This window comes from Haliotis asinina, chromosome 7, assembly GCF_037392515.1.
Source record: "Haliotis asinina isolate JCU_RB_2024 chromosome 7, JCU_Hal_asi_v2, whole genome shotgun sequence".
Classification (NCBI taxonomy): domain Eukaryota; kingdom Metazoa; phylum Mollusca; class Gastropoda; order Lepetellida; family Haliotidae; genus Haliotis; species Haliotis asinina.
Genome location: NC_090286.1, coordinates 61065650 through 61081132, shown reverse-complemented (window position 1 = coordinate 61081132; position 15483 = coordinate 61065650). Strand labels below are relative to the sequence as shown.

At 39.4% G+C, this 15483-nt stretch overlaps 1 protein-coding gene across 2 annotated transcripts in view; it reads left to right on the top strand.

The window, feature by feature from the left end:
* Window positions 1-14805, top strand: part of LOC137291711 (replication termination factor 2-like) — a 559227-nt gene extending 544422 nt beyond the window's left edge. Inside the window, exons 2-9 of one of the 2 annotated variants that reach the window (XM_067823168.1) lie at window positions 3539-3676; window positions 4320-4414; window positions 5239-5329; window positions 7457-7593; window positions 8219-8297; window positions 8978-9091; window positions 9295-9346; window positions 13067-14561. In XM_067823168.1, the coding sequence (XP_067679269.1) occupies window positions 3608-3676; window positions 4320-4414; window positions 5239-5329; window positions 7457-7593; window positions 8219-8297; window positions 8978-9091; window positions 9295-9346; window positions 13067-13323 (894 nt within the window). In that variant the 5' untranslated portion in view covers window positions 3539-3607 and the 3' untranslated portion in view covers window positions 13324-14561. Of the gene's footprint in view, window positions 1-3440; window positions 3677-4319; window positions 4415-5238; window positions 5330-7456; window positions 7594-8218; window positions 8298-8977; window positions 9092-9294; window positions 9347-13066 lie in introns of those variants that run through there. The other variant, XM_067823167.1, reaches the window with a different exon arrangement.
* Window positions 14806-15483: the final 678 nt, after the last annotated feature.

Here is a 15483-nt window from a genome sequence, read left to right as displayed (position 1 = left end):
AATTGCTTTTCTAATTCAGCAATACCATTTGAAGATCATGTATACATACGTTTGGTTGGCACTGTATGCATGGAAAACAATTACAAGGAGACAAACGTTTGTACTTTGTATTTGGATCAGTAAATAATTACATAATTTCAACTCCATGCTTTTGCTTTACGAAGTAAAAGCGATACTGAATATGTTGAAAATCCTGTTGGACTGTTATACAAATATTCGTTTACTGACAGTCTCACAGAGACACCAGCTGATGTAAGGAGATATGCTTTGTGTTTGTATTACTAATGTTTGTTTCACTTCACGCTCCAGCTGCACTGCACTTCTCTGACATTATGTAAAACCCTTAGAAATGATGAATGATAATACAACATCCTTGTGGAAGATTTGTATGTGAATAATCATGCATATGGTGGAACATAGTCATGTCATATTTTGAATATGTGCACTAACGCACACATCCCTTCAGTTGGCTGTGCTCGTCCCTGATTGGATGAATTCGAACATGACCTTTCAACGTCACAAATGGGAACTACCTTTTTCTTTCATAAGATATAGTACTACAACCATTCTGAATTTGTACAGTTCATTCATGTGGGAGCTTTTGCTGATGCATGATTACAAAGCATTTTTTCGTAAATGTACATACATGAAAATAAATAACAAAAATAATGAATAATTGTTTTTGAAAAATCCACTTATTTCTAGCATTTCAACAAAATACTACTTACGAGTGTGTTTTATGCCCCACTCAGCAATATTCCAGCCATATGGCGGCAGTCTGTAAATAATCGTGTCTGGACAATCCAGTGATCAACAACATGAGCATTGATATGCGCAGCTGGGAACCGATGACATGTGTCAACCAAGTCAGCGAGAATGACCACCCGATCCCGTTAGTCGCCTTTTATGGCAAGCATGGGTTGCTGAAGCCCTATTCTACCCCAGGACCTTCACGGGTCTACTAGTTATGAAAAAAAATGTGTAGGACAATCGTAGCAGACGCTGATTCTTGTCTACCTGGTTATGTCATGCAAACAGGCCCCTTTGATGTCCAGTTAATAGTATATTTACTCTTGTGTAGTGACAGATACCAATTTCTTGTTTATAAAGTCTATATTTCTGAGTTTGTTTCCACTGGGTTTGTTACGGTCATCGAACGAGTCATGGAGCAACTGATCACAATCTCTTTTGTGTAAAGTGTCAATTAAGGGCTTTTTGTGGTAGCAGCAGCAGCAGCAGCAGCAGCAGCAACAGTAGTAGTACAGCTCTAAATATATTTGAGCAAAGCACATTAATACTTTCCTGTCCATGTATGTTGAGTTTCTGTAATCTTCTGTAATCCCACAATGGTTTTCTTTGCGCTGACCATATATGAAGAGTGGCACTTAATGTATTCGGTTCGGCTGTCACTGTTTTATGATGATAGCCTCAGTCCATGTTTTCGCATCAGAGCTTCTACAACCACAATCACCTCTCTCAGCTACAGTATACAGATAAGTAAGCAGTAAGCTCATTTTTCGTGTACACCTAATAAGTTGCAAACTTCATATTTACTTATGATTGAGGGCTTGTCCAACCATTTAGCAACAACCATATGTAAACCCGTCTTTTTTTAACTCTGTGCCTGGTAGATGGATGTGTTTTTTTAACTCCGGGGAAAAGATCTTTCTGATTTATTCTGGATTTGTCCAGTTTCTTTGTATTGACTTAGTCCTCAGATGCTGGCACTGTAGTTTGATTAATGGTTGGACATAGCTATCATATAACTTAGTAAAAACATCACAACTGAAACCCCAAGAGAGTTGAATTTGGTCATAATACCACCCAGGGCTCTATTAGCTGATTTACAAATATCTCTTACAGTTTTCCTATAGCCATTGCTCATTCAGCTACAAACCTAAATATTTATACTCAGAACAAAAATCAATATTCATATCACCACAATTTGAGCTATGAACACAATATCATCAGCATATTGTAGTAGAGACACTTTAAAATGGTCAATAACCGCCCCTCGCTGTAGTTTGCTTATTTCACTGGCAAGGTCATCTATGTGGATGGAGAACAGAGTCGGAGATAAACTGCAGCCTTGTCTGACTCCAATATTAACATCGAACCAGTCAGTCATTTCTGTATTAACTTTGACACAGCATTTCAAAACTTGATATAGAGATTGTAATTCCAATAGAAAATGTCCTTGTATTTGAAAGCAAGTCGTTATCTTCACCATAGTAACGGTAACTGAGTCAAAGGCCTTCATTTCGATGCAGCATAAGTATGTCAGGAGTTTTGATACCTTTCTGTTGTACATAATCATTAATGTTGGTCAATGCATGTAAGTAGTCTTGTAAATCATTAAGAATGTCTTCTTGTTCTAGTCAGTTGCTTAATCTAGTATTTAATAGATCAGCATATATCTTACATGTGTCTGAGTGTACTGTTATCCCTCTATGCTTGGGATTCTTGGATCTCCTTTTCCTGACTTAGGAATGGCAGTTATGATTCTCTTTTGCCATGTTTTGGTAACTAGGCCTGGTCTGAACATAATGTTGAATAGTCCATGCAAGGTATTTATACTGTTAATGTTCTTTAACACACAGCCAGTTTCACCCAAGTTTCAATGGTCTTTTAACAAAATGTCAGGACAAAACAGGGGACAAAACACTGAACATGAATTTCTCCAGTAATGGGAACCAACTGTAGATGGAGGGCTTTTGTGCTACTGAAATGTTGTTAAATGACTATTGAAAATAAAGTGTGACACCATAGCGTGCACACACACGTACCCCTACATTTCGTAAAAGGCTGTATTCGCCCCTGACTACACCATACATAGAAGAAATGGCCATACCGTGACAAGGGTGCATGTAGAAAAGATCACAATTGGTACAATTGGTATAACGTATTAAAAAAAGTGTTCCTTCAAAGTAAGCCCCGCTCAGATAGTCAATATCAATCAACACGGATCCCCAAGTGCAGATCAGAACTTCACAGGTCCAATAGGTTAATTTAATTGACACTTTTTTGACACGATCAGTTGAACTATCAATTATTACCTTATAGACGCGTGCAAGTCTATGACAAATATGAATGCATATTTAATGAAGTAAGAACACACACAAAACATTTGTTTTGAAAGAAATACTAGGCGTGAGATTTCGGGAGTAGTGCATTTTACGGGGCGCAATTTTTCTGATTTTTTTCGGATGGATATACTCGCACCAAGGGCTAAGAAGGGGGGTCTAGAAGGGGGGTTCCCAAGGGCTAAGGATACAGCAGGGCGCTCATTAGCAAGCCAGCCTGGGAAGAAATGATCTAGTGACGGGGACTTGCCGCTAGTCCACATAACCAACCGGGTCCAGATTCGAAGTCAATGGCGCTTGGGGTGGCTGAAATTACACGACACACACACGTGTCCGGCTTTCCGGAATGACCCGAGTAGTTACGAATGACTTTGCTGGCTCGCCGCCTGGAACTCTGGGTAGGAGAGCGGACACTGAATTCTACTTCCGCTTCCGGTTCTCCAGAAAACGCGAAGACAACAAATATCGTCGTTCATTTTGTTTCTATTTGAAAGGGAAGTTTGAACGTCTTGATTAATTTCAGCATGGGTTGCGATGGGGGAACCATCCCGAGGCGTGATGAGTTGGTCAGGACGAAAAAAAAACCCGAACAGGTTTGTTTTTATTGCGACTGTCCATTCAGAAAATAACTGTAGATTGATAATTTATCGAAACTGATGCTGCAGTCAACCACAAATGATTTGATTAGACTCTGATTCATATCAACTTCAATGACGAAACAACTTTGATATTATCATGTTGTAACCTTTGGTCGCTAATTTATGGTACTGTGACACGCTGATGGGTGTTTTGAACGTGAATACCAACTTATTTAACAACAAACTCATCACAATATACAGCCCAGCCATACTCATGACAGTGTAATTTAGGAACTCTTTCCTAAATCATTGTTATGTATTACTACTATTGAAAGACGTCATGGAAAGATAAGAAATAATTCTGTGCCTAGGAATAGATGATTTTATAGAAAGCCCACCTAAACCTAACCCCATTCCTAACCCTAAACCTAACATAATGTCAAATCTAAACCTCAAGCCTAAACCCTACCCCCAGAAATAATCATAAATAATAGAATACATTTCAATTGGGTGTTACAGGCAGAACTCTTACCGCTGTCATGATTGTGACTATACTTTGGCAACAATGAAGATAGTTAAGCTAAAGTAGCGAATTTGCATCAGGCATGTTCAATTGTATAACAAACTAGATTTACTGAAATGACTGTCTGTTTCTTAGAAAGACAAGACAGCTGATTTGGTGGCCAAATGGAAACACTGTGCTCTGAGCCAGGAGCGTCTGGTGGAACCTATCATGGCTTGTGAACTGGGAAAGTAAGTAACTGCAGTCCTATTGAAATACACTGGGGGAAATAGCCATCACTTTTGTCACTAAGACTGGAAATATTTTGTATCATTAATGTTTTTAAACAGTGAGTGTCAGATTTTTGTATGTTATTATTAATTATATTGTTTTTTCAAAATGTTAATTGGTGCAATTATCATAGTGGTAGAATGCACAGCAACACAGGGCAGTGAGATGGTATCATTCAGTTTTATTGTTATAAATGTCATGGAAAATGTTTCATTAGAATCACTCTCATAGTGAATCTGTGTTCATTCTTCTTGGCCTGTTTTCCTCTGCTTGTGCTCTTAATGTGGGTGGACCAATACATCAGTGCTCTGGTGCATGGTGAGATTTCGCGTTATTATTTGGTAGAGGATGTATTTTTCTGTATTGACCCAAGACAATTCTCTTTCAATGACCAATCAGCATTCTTGCCAGTTGATTATTGAAGAATGTCCTGTAGTTACTGCAATAAGTTCACTACCATTATTAACAATAGCTGCAACGAATGCTTTTCTACAACAGGCTTTTCCTTATTAACCTGCTTTAGAGTATTTATAGTCAGGAGGAGGTTTTGAGACTACTTTACATAAATATGTGCATCACAACATGTGCCATGTTACCTATGTGCTAATGATCAATGGAGTAGTTTGTTCTTGCTTTACTGTTTCATCCCTGCTGAAAATATGTAAAGTGTCTTTCATAAATCTGAAGGGGAGCTAGCAAGTTTGGCGCTCTTCAGTTCTTTGTGTTTTTTGTCTATCATCAGGTCCAAAAATGGATTAGTGAAGATGCAATTACTATTTTTCAGGCTGTACAATAGAGAATCAGCCCTTGAGTTTCTGCTGGACAGAAGTAAATTTGAATCTGCACGAAACTTTGAACATCTTCGAGGTCTCAAGGTATGTCTGTGGCCAATGTTACTGTTATGAATTCTTCTTCTGTTAACCATAAGTTATTTGTATTTCATGAGAGAGAAAACATGAATACAAGTGCGGTGTTCAGTAGTGTGGTCAAGGGGAGGTAATTGATAAGAAAATTTGAACTGGTCATGAATCGTCATAAATATTCAAGTTGTGTAGAAACAGAATGTCACAGACAGGCAAAACAGTGGTCAGTAGCATGCACATGTAACCACTCAATCCTCATTTTGGTTGTTGTGAGACCACATTGGGTCTTGTTGATATGTTTTGATTGATTTTGTCACCTGAATGCATTAGCTGCATATCATGTATTGAGCAGTACATTATGTATGTACCCTGGGAACTTGTATAGTATTCCCAGAAATTATTGAGAATCATGTTGCGTCATGTAACTCATTACGTTTATTAACTTCTGGCGTTTTACTTAAATAAAACATCATCCTTTTACAGTCTCAGTCTTGTTTTAGTACTTTGTTAGACCTCCTCGCTCAGCAATGCATGCCTGAATACGCCTAGGCACACTACCCATCAAAGTTTGTAGGTAATCGTGTGACAGGGTATCCCAATATTGGACCACCTCGGCCTTCATATCTTCAATATTTCTCAGTCCCTTTTGGTTTATTCTGTCCTTCATGACTCCCCACACATTCTCAATTGGGTTTAGGTCTGGGCTGTAACTGGGCCAGTCTAAAACTTGAACATTTTCGCCCGACAACCACTGTTTTGTGTAGCGCGCAGTGTGTTTTGGGTCATTATCATGCTGGAAAATCCAATCATCTTCATACAATGTTTGTGCTGTCGGAAGAAGGTGACCATTTAGAATGTCAACGTGTCTTTCTTTTGTCAAGTTTCCCGTGAAAACACACAATGGTGTCACTCCGCGAGCCGATATGCCACCCCACATGTGAAACTTCGGGCTATGTTTTGGTCGCTGGTAGATAGGTTTGACAGTATCTTTGGTCCAAATTTTCACACAATTAGGGAAAAGCCAAACAGAACTTTCATCCGAAAAGAAAACATTATCCCAATCTTGATTTTCATGAGCCCGACACCAGTTTAAACGTTTTTCCTTTTGTGCATCTTTCATCAACGGCAAGGGAATTCCACGTTTTTTCACCCAATTAAGTCTCTGTAATTCCTGCCTAACTGTTTCATTGCATACCTGAGGACTTCCTCTGCTAATCATTTCATTTCTGATGTTCTCAACACTTTTCAATTTGCCCCTACTCACAATCAGCCCAAGTCTTCGGCGATCCACAACACTGAATTTCCTAGGCCGACCTGCCCCTGCTTTGTGCTCTATCCCAGTTCCTGTTTGAATATTCTTCAAAGTTCTGTATACTGTAGACAGAGGAATACCATGTCTACAAGCTAACACTTTAGCACCAGCCTCACCCCTTTCAAAATCATCTAGAATGAGCTTTCTTTTCTCTCTTGCTGTAAATTCTGCCATGTCAACACAGGAAGCCGTCTGCTCAGACAAGGGAGATAACTCTTGACGTAATGAGCAGCCTTCTAAGCCTTCAAGAGTTGTCTCCCTTATTTAGTATGCTTAGTGCATAGTGAAAGCCCTTTTTCCAATCTTAGCATCATTAGAAAAAAAACAAAGATTTTCTCAATAATTTCTGGGAACACTGTAACACAGCTAGTTTACAACATGGTGTGTTTGTTTAAGATGTAGACTGTCATTTCTGTTTGTTTTTTACATCCTAAAACCGAGACAAGATCTCCCAGACACATGTATCTAATATTTGATCATTTGCCATTATTTACCAAGTACTTGCTTGAAATCCCTACTAACAGAGTTTACATTTCTTTTTACATCCACTATCAGTTACTAGTTATCTACCTCACATTATAACCTCTTGTAAAAAACATTGAAAATCTTGCTGATTGTTATTCCTGAGAAATGTACTTTTACCATTAATGGACATATTTAAGATTTTCAGATCCAATCTTTTGATGCTAGGGTTATAAGAGGATTGTTGACATGGTTTAATTCTGTCAGTTTGGTGAGAAACATTTGATTTAGAATACAGAATCCTACAACAGGTTCACTGTGAGTTGGAGATACTTCAAGATTTCCTGTGTATTCTGTGTTGCCAGGACTTGAAGAAGTTGGAGCTGACTGTCAACCGGGCCTACGAGGGCAGGATGGCAGAGAAGGGGGACAGCTATATTGACATGCAGAAGTCTGGCTACATCTGTCCCGTTGTTGGTCTGGAGATGAATGGAAAATACAAGTATGTACATTAACATTATGCAGACTCACCCAGATTCCTGTACTGTATCCTGCTTGTGGAGTTGCTGTATGAAGTGGCTTCAGGGAAACCTGATCATAGCCTGCCCCTTTTAAAGATGTTTTGAGACTAACTGCCTTTTTCAGTGTAAAGTATTATTTCCATAAGAACTTGGTGGTAAATTGAAGTCTTTACCATGCTCTTCCCAAGATAAAGTTTACATGACTTTTGCTTTTAGAGTTGTTTCTGGAGTCAGATGATCATTTGCTTTAATGTCATGATCCAGTATTACATTGCATATGATCACTAACGATTTTCTGTTTGTTGAGGACCAATTTTGACTCAGTGTTTGTAAAGTTATGAAAGTCATGAAATATTCACATGATCACTAGTGGTTTTCTTCTATGACACTGCAATACAGCTAACATCATAACTGAGGCTGCTTTGTGTGTTGTGGTTAAAGTATTTATTTGTCACTCTGACGACCAATTTCAACATCCATCTTGGGTACAGTGTATCTTGTCCTCTGCTGTGCCATTGCTCAGATATTACTAAATGTGGCACAAAATCTCAGTCACATAGTTATGACTAGTTGGATGATAATGTACTCTTTACTCTGCTTCTTCAGATTCTGTTTCTCCTGGAACTGTGGCTGTGTTGTATCTGAGCGGGCTCTGAAGGAAGTGAAGACTGATGTCTGCCACAAGGTAGCAGAACATGTCTAGTCCAGGACTGTTGCTCTATGACACGGTTCCAAGTAACAGTATTCATTATCTCTTACCTGAAATCTGTACAATTTAGAGAAGATACCGAAGGCAGGGTTGACATATTGATTGCAGATTATTTGGTTGATGCCACATTTCTTTACATCGTACAAATACTGACAACTATACAAGAGATAGATGTGTTCATTTTAAAGTTTCTTCGAGTTCAGAATACCCTTTATTGTAGAACTTACTGAACATCCCTGAAATCATGGTGTCTGTGTCAGGACTGTTTGATGAAAAATGATTCTGTCATCAGAGCTTGTCATGCAGAGTTACCTGTCTTACCTAAAGATAGACAGTGGTACTGTACACAGCTGCTATTTATTGTGGTTGATTTTATAACTGACATCCCTGAACAATCATTACTACTAGAACACCTTAAAACCTACAACTGCCATCTGTACTGATATGGAAGATTAATGTGCTTTCATGACAAAACAAGGATGAGATTATCTCCCTTACATCACTTTCTTTGCCTTGCCAGGATTCACTACATTTCGAAATAGTGGTTAAGATGCATGATTTTCATGTAAAAACTGACTCTTGGTGTAATGATAATACACTGCAAATAGTTGATATCCCATCTCACACATTGCGATGTTTATTTCTGTCTCCTTCAGTGTGGGAAGCCATTTACTTCTGCAGATATTGTGGTGATAAATGGAACAGAAGAGGACTATGATGAGATGAAGACAAGAATGGAGGCACGGAGACTTAAAGCCAAGATGGAAAAGGTTAACTTTATTATCTGTTTATGAGTTATTTTGTCAGTTTAAACTGAACCCTGAAAAAATTATGCAACTAAAAACACTAGCTACAGTATAGAATTATAGCTACAGCATAGGATCATATTGTGGTGAGTTCATTTGATCTAACATAGTCAGAGAAGGAAGAATATGCACTGAAGGAGTGAAATATGTTTGTTTCTTTTTTCAAGAAAGCTAAAAAGGCAGAGAAACACAAAGTTGAGACGAGCCAGACTGTTGAAGGTATGTTTCTTGAAGTCCTCTCCATCCGCTACACTCATGTGATACTGTGTCATTTATGAATCATGATAGACCATAGAGAAGCTCTGTGGAGATATGATTCATTATTTTGATAGGAACTGATTTTGCCAATTTTGAAAGCCATTATTGATTGATAATGATTGTTAATCAGCATTGACAGTCAGTCCAAATTTTCAAAGACTTATATTTTTCCTTATCCTGACTCGTGCTTAATTGCTTATCTCCTCCTCCGCGCGAAGGTAGTGGAACACCTGGAATCCCTCGAAGTTCCCTTCTAAAAGAAGCGGACATAAAACACACTCACCCACCAGAAGCCTCCCTTTACCGCCAAAAAGATCACATGACCTGCCGTGCTTGTCACTCTCTCCTCATCACCTGATGAGGTCGGCTGGAGGCATTATGGGGTCCCGATATGGCGATAAGCTTTTGATTCATTTTGGTCCTTTACCTAGTTCTCCAGTGAGTGAGTGAGTTTAGTTTTACGTCGCACTTAGCAATATTCCAGCTATATGGCGACGGTCTGTAAATAATCGAGTCTGGACCAGACAATCCAGTGATCAACAACATGAGCATCGATCTGCGCAATTGGGAACCGATGACATGTGTCAACCAAGTCAGCTAGTCTGACCACCCGATCCCGTTAGTCGCCTCTTACGACAAGCATAGTCACCTTTAACTAGTTCTCCAGAGTCCAGAGGGTAAGAGACAAGAAGTTTACTACTCAAGGAGGCAAGTCTTCTTCTTTTCGTCGCCTGTATGGAGGAAATAGGAAATAGGCCATTTGTCCAAGGATGTTAAAGGAGGTAAACATTGAAGATCATGTTTGGAGCGACTGGAGTCTTTCATTCCCAGCTGTTCCCATATAACCATCTCAAGTGGGTGGACGTCTTCAACTCTACTGGAGGAATTGGTGAATTCTCAACGACGAATATGGCACGAAGATTCTTTGAGATGGCTACAAGGTTCCACAGGAAACTACACCTCCAGTCACAAAAGTAATATCTCCCATTGTTTATGCAAAGGATCAACTGGACGAATTGACAGATACTATAAGAAAGTTGTTACAGAAGGGAGCAGTAGAAGTATGACAGCCACAGATTCTAACGCCAGGCTTTTACTCCCCAATTTTTCTGGTACCCAAGAGGAATTCAAAGAAAAAGTTTGGCTTATATACAACATGAAGGTATTCAACAAGAAGTTTGCTTCAGAATGATACGTCTTCCGCAACTACGGCTCCTCATCCCATCAGCGGACTATCTTGCCAGCATCAATCTACAAGATGTATATCTAAAGAAAACTGCAGTCTGAGTTGACTTTTCTCTTGAAAAATTATCTGCGCTTCCTTTTCAATGGTCAGTATTACCAAGGGACGGTTCTACCATTTGGAATATCTTCGGCCCAGAGGCTATTTACTCTGGTCACCAAACCCATTGTCAATTATCTACACCTGAGAGGGCTACACAGCACTTTTTACCTGGATGATGGCATACAAGCTCATCAAGAGAAAAGTCAACTCAGACTGCAGTTAGACTTCACCATCAGGCTACTAACACAACTTAGAACCTCAACAAGATCTCAAGTTCCTCGGGATTCGTTTCATCACCACATTGAACCGTATTGTTGTCCCAGAGGATCGGTGGGTCAAGATTCAAGACATGATAAATCAAGCACTACTCTGTCTGTTGACACTACGTCAGTGGCAGTGTCCCGTAGGTCTTCTTACGTCAGCTCAGGACATGACCAGAAGAGGAAAACTGTATCTACGCCCATTACAACGCTTCTTGAATCTTCATCTCAACAACAGAGGTCAAACTCTGCTCCCAGACAATCTGATGTCATTTCTACTTTGGTGGACTCGCTGATCAAATGTCTGTGCAGGACTTAGAGCTGGCATTCAACAACCATCTCTACGTAGATACATCTCTCCAAGGATGGGGTGCCCATCTAGACAATGAGGTAGCAGCAGGAGTCTGGAAGAAGGAAGATTGAGCTCTTCACATCAGCCTGTTGGATATGAAAGCAGTGATTCATGCTATCCATCATTGGTAGACAGTACTGAGAGACAGGCTACTTCACACAGGCAACACCACAGTGGCCTTTTACGTAAACAAACAAGGGTCAATGAGATCTCAGTCTGAACTACATCTGACTTTTCTACTCTTCGGCATGGTTGACAATCGACTAAAAAGCATACCACATACCAGTAGCTTGCCACATTGTGGCAGACTCCTTATCTCGTCCTCTTTGTTCATCACCAACAGAGTGGATGCTTTGGATCCCCGCAAATAGACTTATTTGCAACAAGGTTCAACAAACAAACAAACAACAACCTTGTGTCACTGGTACCTGGTCCATTAGCCTGGGCAACAGACACTCTCAACATCCCATGGGACGGATTAAACATGTCTGAAAGGTTCTATATTATCTACATACTTGGTGGCCCTCAGCTTCGTTATCACCATGAAACTGAAAACAGGGATCAAATTGACTAAAGTACCTGAGCTACTTGCCCTATTATGCTCCTTCAAGTTGGAAGACCAACAATGCAGGTTTAGCTTGTGGTTTAAAAACTGCCCTCCAACATCTCACAAGTGATGTGTACAAGCCGCTAGACTGGACCTCATTTGAAATGCTAACTCAGAAGACGCTGTTTCTGCTTGCCTTGGCAACAGCTGCACAAATGTTAGAAATACATGCTCTAGACTTCACTCGACGAGATTTGATTCAAGTCATCAAGAGACGGTACATATTGGTCTAAGATGGGATTTTATTGCGAAGAATCAACTGCCAGGTCAACCTCATAGAGAACAGGTTCTCAAAGGTGCTGAGTTTACTCACCCATTTATTATGTGACTTGTGGAGACCAAGATGCTCTGCGGAGTATAATAGTTGAAAGTCCATGCGCACATCTCGAACAGACTAGCATTAGTGATTATGACCCTGTACTCGTAATTAAGATAATTGTGCATGAAGAAGGGTCAGAACTGGTCTTGATTATAACATCTTGACATTCAGTTGCATGAGATACTAGCAGGACGCTAGTTCATCTAGATATCATCACATTCCAGTCAACGAAGCCTTCTTCAGAAGACGTTCGACTGGATGTGATCCCTTCGGAAAGTTATAGATAAATATTGGAAGAACAGGACCGAATTATCGTCGCTACAGGTTCCCATTAGGGGGGAAATATCAGACGTATTTGAATCCAGCGCTGCCTGAATCCACCGCCGTTTCCTTCGGATTCTCTAAGCAATTAAGCATGAGTCAGAGTAGGGAAAAATATGTAATTTTCTGAATAAAATTATATTTTATACTTATCCTGACTGATGACATAAGCCCTCCCGGCCGCCCCCCTCAGGCACGCTGACTTCTAGCCTTCTCGTGTCTGGCAATTTTGCCAGGAGAGAGTGACAAGCATGGCAGGTCATGTGCCCTTTTTGGCGGGAAAGGGAGGCTTCCGGTGGGTGAGTGTGTTTTACGTCTTCTTTTAGAAGAGAACTTCAAGGGTTTGCAGATGTTCCATTCGTTTCGCAGGGAGGAGGAGATAAGCAATTAAGCAAGTGTCAGGATTAGTGTAAAATATCAATTTCATTCAGAAATTCGCATAAACTGATGTGACAACCAAGTATTTAGGATTAATTATTTCCCATGATGTTATTTTTTATACTTCTCCTAATATCCAAGTTGGATTGTTGTTCACAGAAGCAAGTTCCAGCAAGAGGGTGAGGATTGTTGAGCCAACCAAGGTTGAAAGTGGAACATCCAAGTTGACCAATGGACTGAAGGATGCCAGGAGCAAAATAACCAATGGGAATGTGGAGGAGAAAACAGCCAAAGTCAAAAGTATCCAAGAAGATCCCACTGCCAGCAAGGCCTTCAAGTCTTTGTTCACTTCCTCCGACAAGGCAAGGAATCAACCAAAGGGTCACTGGGTCACATTTAACCCCATGTATTACTGAAAACTCTCTCTGGACGGTAGACGTGCTTTGTAAGAGAGTGCTGACATACCAGTAAGGCAGTTGGCAGGACTACATGTCCCTGGGTCTGGATTCTGATGGCAAACACAGGGTAGTTGCGCTCGTATTTCATGGGAATAAGTATGCAGTAATGTTATAGTACCTATCCATCTGTATCGTCAGCTGATAGTGCACCACATTTAGGGCTTTTGGAGGTAGCTGATGACAAAGGTCAGATTCTCCGCATGGGATTAAGTGTGACGCCCATTTCAGCTGTTCCCTGCCATGATATTGCCATAATGGTGCTGAAATCGCCTACACCATGAAAACATACTTTAAATAATTTTACTTGTTACAGATCATGTTTCTCTGTTAAATTCAGGACAAGTCTAGATTTTTAGTTAATAGCTAATCTTGGCAACTGAAACTTGGTTGGGTGATGCCAGCATGTTTTATAAAGTGCTGGCAAAGGTGTATGTCTGAGTTTTAAACACGGACATGGCCCTCTTATACATTTACACTTGTGTAACTGTGTCTTTCTTCTTTTAGCAATATTCCAGACATATCAGGGGAGCGTCTGGCATCAGGGAGTTGTGTGATTTATGAAACTGACATTTTAAAACATTACCAGAATATTTGGATTTAACACTACAGCCATGTTGATGATAGTGCACTACCCATGAATATAAAATAACCAGTTTGCAGGCCAGCTACAGAACCTTGTAGTCTATCTCTGGTCATGGAAGGCGATTACTTTGCTGATTAATGAATGTGAATAGCTTGAATCATGCAGAGTTACAGTTGTTACACATCAATATATTTGTAAATTTAGTGTAAATATTGTGTAGTATGTCTGTATTTGTGAATAAATTATCTTATCTATCATGTATTAGTTCTTCATGGTCAGTTTCGTCCTACAACAAATAAACAAGACAAGGCCATGCATGATCAACAATTTATTCATGAATATGCATCATTACCATGCCCTAGATATCCACATGCATTAGGATGATGTGGAGAATGCTGTTCAGATTCATTAATCAAACTGACAGTCAAAGTGACAAATCTGCCATAAGGACTGAGAGTGGACAAAATGTTGTGGAAACAGAATGGTGACAAGACAATACACGGAAGTGAGAGAATTTAATACAACCCTTCAACCACTTGTCCTGTAATTTGTAAGAGGTCCACAGTTGAGTGGATGCAAGAAAATGTGAATAAAATCATTGTCAGTGCACATCGGAACAATGTTGGGGACCTGTTTCATGCTAGTAAACTCTTCATACCATTACAATGTTGATGTTTCAACATTCTAGGGTCAACGATACAAGGATTTACAACATTAAAACAGAAATATTTCTCTACAGAACATGTCATGTTTTGCAAGACTTGTTATTTTGTCATGTTTAGTTATTTTGATGATGCCATAACCTATGTTTTAGATATACTGCAAAAGCACAGAATACAGGTTCTTGTGAGAAATCATGTCTTTGTTCTTTCACTTGTTTGTGTGTACTGAGCACATCAAATGGAAGGTGGTTGGAAAAGTAGTGTGTCCGTGTGTAATTCTTATTGGAATAGTGGCATAGTAATGGGTTTTTATGTAAGGTAATCTGCAGTCTGTCTTATGACAATAAAATTTCCTTTCTGTTCAAAGCACACAAATCTTCCACTTTCAGCTTAATTCCCCACAGTCATATGTTTGCGGAAACTATAACCTGCTAATCATTAAACAAGAATAAACAACATCTATACGGAATAAACTAGAATATGATATATATTATAGAAATGATTTAAGTGAAGGGTTATCACAATATTTCAGATAAATATCAGCAGACTGATAGCTCATCATTATATATCTTTTGGTATTGTTAAGCATTATTTAACATATGCTTAACAGAAAGCAAAGTAATAAGACATACAAAGTCATAACATTTGAAATGGTTCATTAATGACTTTGCATGTAGTTAAACATGTACAGGGATTATTGCACACACATGAATACCAAGTTTACATGAGATCAGTCATTGTTAACATTGTCAGCAATGTTACAACTGTATCAATATGACTTGTTGAGTGTGGTCAGGCCTGGATCACACAAACAGGAGGTCAATAGTGAGAGCATGATTCAACCATCAAGTTACGACTAGACATGAAATAAGC